General features: G+C 50.2%; 1 protein-coding gene across 4 annotated transcripts in view; it reads right to left on the reverse strand.

Annotated features, from left to right (window-relative positions):
• The window catches only part of DDR1 (discoidin domain receptor tyrosine kinase 1), a 26,578-nt gene that overhangs the window by 10,622 nt on the left and 11,529 nt on the right, over positions 1-4,427 (reverse strand). For 2 of the 4 annotated variants that reach the window (XM_011944996.1, XM_011944999.1), the window contains exons 2-4: positions 691-817; positions 495-597; positions 74-302 (exon numbers count right to left, since the gene is read on the reverse strand). In XM_011944996.1, the coding sequence (XP_011800386.1) occupies positions 74-302; positions 495-597; positions 691-775 (417 nt within the window). In that variant the 5' untranslated portion in view covers positions 776-817. Of the gene's footprint in view, positions 1-73; positions 303-494; positions 598-690; positions 818-3,887; positions 4,277-4,328 lie in introns of those variants that run through there. The other 2 variants (XM_011944998.1, XM_011945000.1) reach the window with 2 other exon arrangements.

The following is a 4,427-nucleotide window of genomic DNA, read 5'->3' on the forward strand; positions in this document are numbered from 1 at the left end:
TAGGTGGTGTTTAAAGTACAGCTGGAAGTGAGGAAAGCCAGCCTCCTCTGGGTGCTGCCTCTGCCAGCCTCACCTCCTGACCCCAGCGGTCCTTCCAGTCCATCCAGCGGCGACCATCCCGGGAGTAACGCAGCCGGTAGCTCCGGGAGAACTCCTTGCCCAGGCCCCCAGCATGCCGTCCCTGGGTGCCCACCAGAGCCACCAGGTGCAGCCGTTGTAGATCCACCTGCAAGTACTCCTCCTCCTTGGGAAACACCGACCCTGCGGGGCACCAGGCCCCATCCCCGTCACTGCTCTCCAACCTGAGAGGGTGAAGAGGGGCACAGAGAACATCTGGCCCCAGGTCTGCCTCTATCTCCAGTACTTAAACCCCACTTCATTCGCCCCTCACACTGCAGGGCTTTCACTGGCATGGGCAGAGGGGTGGGAGGGGAAGTAGAGGTCCCAGGGGCTCCCCTCGGGGCAGCTGCAGGTGTGTCAGGTGTGCCAAGTACCTGCTGTGGCGGGCGGCAGTGGAGTCTGACCAGGAGCTGGAAGCAGAGATGTCACTGTCTGGGATGGTCCGGTCCTGCATGCCCAGGGCATAGCGGCACTTGGCTGAGTAAAAAGCAGGCATGTAACAGGTCAAGGCCCCCAACTCTCTACCTCCCAAGCCCTGGCCCTCAGGGACCCATGATTCAGTCTCCTCACCAGGATCAAAATGTCCCTTCATGTCAGCATCTCCACTTGCCACCAAGAGCAGCAGCAGTAAAGATGAGAGGGCCCCTGGCCCCATAGCTCCTGATCCCTCGGGCCTAAGGGGGTGGGGGCAGCATCTCTGCAGGGGATAAAATGGGTGGTGGGTAAGTTAATCAGGGGACTGAGTCATAGCTGACAGCAACAGACAGAATGGGCCGCTTTGGGGATAATAACAGTAAAACAACAACAACAGTCATTGTTTAACAGCATCAGCTGTATTTTTAGAATGCTTCCCCTGTGCCAGACACTGGCCTAAACCCTTAAACAGAATCCATAATTTTATCTTCACAGTCACTTCAAAAGGTAGATACTATTACTATCCATATTTAACACATGAAGAAACTAGGGCAGAGATCAGTTAACTTCCTGAAGCCACATTTCTGCAATCAAGAATGGGCAAAATACCCCCATAGACAATGGCTTAGAATAAACAAGTGTGCAAAAAATGTTATAACACACACAACAGGAAAAGCTTTAATAACTACAATAAACTAAGGCCCCTTAGGAACTGACAAGAAAAAATATATAAGTAACTCAATAAAGAAACAGCCAAAGAATTTGAATAGTCATTTCACAGAAAAGCAAAGCCAAATTGCCAACATTTTTTTTTAATGGTCAAATTCACTAGCCTCAGGGAAATACCACGCAGATGGACTAGATATTTTTTTAAGGCTATAACATATAAAAGTGGTGGAGGGTGAAGAAAAGGGAGGCACCATGCTCGATGGCAGAAATGTAGTGTTATCCTCTATTAGGAAAGGGATCTAGCAATGTCTATTATAATTTAAAAAGCACATCCTCTTCAACCCAGCATTCCCTCTCCTAACGATCTACCCAAATGGGGAGACAGAAGTACCAGGAAGAAAGAACATATGTGCAGGGCTGGGTCTGGTGGCTCATGCCTGTAACCCCAGCACTTCGGGAGGCTGAGATGGGAGGATCACTTGAGGCCAGGAGTTAGAGACCAGCCTGGTCAACATAGCGAGACCCCATCTCTTTTTTAAAAAAAATGAAAAAGAAAAAGAAAAAAGAAAGAAAAAAAAGAAGATGCTCAAAGATGTTTATTATGACACCTTTTGTGAGACATAAATCTGTAAGATATGTGAATGCCCACAGGGGATAGGCTGGAATTAAAAAATACTAATAATAAGGTTTATGGACTACTCTGCAGCTATGAAAAGTAACAAAGAGGCAATAAATTCCTAACTTAGTGTAATTTCCTTGTGTATCTGTTGAATATGAAAAGCAACCTACAGAAGTATAAAAAATTATCCCACCTTTTGAAAACAGAACAAGCACCCATGTTTGTACATATACCTGTGTGTATGTCTAGAGGTAAAGAATATATAATAGAATATAACAATAGAATATAATATAACACGAGTTAACATGAATGGGGCAAAAGAAAAGCAAATAAAAAAAGACAGGTTGATTGTACTATTTTTCTAGATCCTATAACATAAATGCATTTATGTAAAACCATATGGTATGTAAAAGAATATGAAATTCATTTTGAATTTAAAAAAATAAATGTCCCAGAAAAGGTTGGGCAATTCCTTGTTGAGGATATGATAGAATTAAACATCAGATAAGCCTGGACCAGCTGACCCTGCTGCCCTCCCACATAGGAGTCTAGAATTCTAAGAGAAGGGCAGAGGGGACCCCAGCACCTTCCAGTCTTACTGTCCCCTAGAGCCCTCTAGGCCCAGGGTGGTCCCTGGACCATCAGCAATACCTGGAAGCATGGAAGAAATCAGAATCTCAGGCTCACCCTTGACCTGCTGAATCAGAATCTGCATTTTAACACAATGCCCAGGTGATCTGTGCCCATTAAAGTTTGAAAATCCCTACTCTGTTCCTCAGGCCCAGGAAGCTTACCCCACATAAAACAATTCTAAATGGCATCTCCTTACAAACCCAAATAACTACTCTCCCCTCCCCTGCTGCAGGAAAAGCTGTCCTAACCTGTACTGGTCCCAGAGCCCCACAGTGAAGTCTCCAGGCCCTGGAGTCCTGAGGGACTCGACTGCCACCTCGTATCAGGTTCAGGGCATCTTGGGCCCAGTTATCCCTGTTCTGCCTTCCTGAGACCCAGACATCCAGTCCCCCCAGTTCCCACTTCCAGAAGGTGGCTGCCTCTGAGGGAATGAGGAAAGGCTGAGTTGCCTTGGAGATGAGGGCGGGTCTAAAGACAAGGAAGGCAGGTCACCCCAGGAGGTAGGAGGAGTGGGGGATACTCCCCCATCCCTTTGTCCTCCTTCAGCTGCTCCCACAATGCACTAGGGCAGGAATGTAAGAGGCAGCTGAGACCCCAGAGCTCTGAAGCAGCAGCTGAGGGGGATGACTGAGTTGTGGGGGGCACTCAGTTATTAAGGAGAGGCTAGAACCAGAAGGCATCACGCCTGGTCCCTTAGGCTCCAGCGCTAGGGAGCAGGCTGCCAGAGTCCCAGGAGACTGGCTCAGAATTCCTGGGTGCCACTCTCCACCCCCACCTCTCTCTGGAACAGCGGGGCTCTTGTTCCCCTGAGTAACCTTCATGCCTATCCCAGATGAGTCATCGGAGCCACACAGAGGCGAGAGGAGCGGAGCCCGGGGCAGAGACACAAAGGCAGGCAGAGGATAGGAGGCAGGCGGAGACAGATCGAGAGCCACAATGCAAGAGGTAAATAGAGCAGGCTCAGAAACACGGGGCACAGAGCCAAGCAGAGGAGCACAGAGAAGCACAGAGCCATCTGGGCTCTCCATTCTCCAACACCCCCAGTTACCTCATCTCTCTCCACTGGGTCTTCAGCCCATAGTCAGAGACACAGAGAGCAAAAAAGGACAGGCCCAGAGGACCTTCCCCAATCCCACCGCCTCCCACTCCATTACAACCAAAGACAAACCAGGGGCCAGGCCACCCTGCCTCAAGTCTTTCACGCTTCTGTCCCAACCCCCCATGTCCCACTCAGACAACACCCACACAGCTCTGTATACACACACACACACACACACACACAGTGAGACACAGAAACTTACTGAACTGGCTGTAAACAGCGAGGCTAAATGTGGCATGCACACACCCCCCTCTCAGTGTCTCTGACAACCGTCACAGAGTTTCTGAGACAGAGCAAACACAGAAGCTCATGCACACATCAACCTGTCCACACCTTAGCATTCCTTCAAGTCCAACCCCATCGCTCAATGAATAGCCACTTCAGACACCTGTGAACATGAAATGACAGACACTACACGCTCCTGTGACCAGAAGACAGCATGAGACACACGCCCAGGCCCTTGGGCACAGGATCCCCAGAGGACTGGGGCCCACCCTCTAACACACGCGGGTGACCAAGCCAGAGAGATGTCGAGGGGGCAGAGAACAGGTGGGCGCCGAGTGGGAAGAGTGGCAATAAGGACAACAACCTTTCCCTGCCTTTCCACTCTCCTTTCACCCGTCTCCACTACACCACTCAGTCCTGGACACACCTACAGGCCCTCAGCAACAGCCAGCGAGCTTGGGCGCCAGCCTCTGGCTGCTGGAAGTACTGGGAAGAAATGTTCAGTCAGGAGCCAGGTGGGGGGGGTGGGACCCTGAGGATGGCGCTCACTGGCAATGACATGCTGTCATGCCAGAGCCAACTGACCATCCAGCAGGGAAGAGTGGTGTCACTGGTGGGTTACAGTGTCAGTCCCTCTTTTTGCTGGAC

Source organism: Colobus angolensis, unplaced genomic scaffold (assembly GCF_000951035.1).
Source record: "Colobus angolensis palliatus isolate OR3802 unplaced genomic scaffold, Cang.pa_1.0 Scaffold238, whole genome shotgun sequence".
NCBI classification, from domain to species: Eukaryota; Metazoa; Chordata; class Mammalia; order Primates; family Cercopithecidae; genus Colobus; species Colobus angolensis.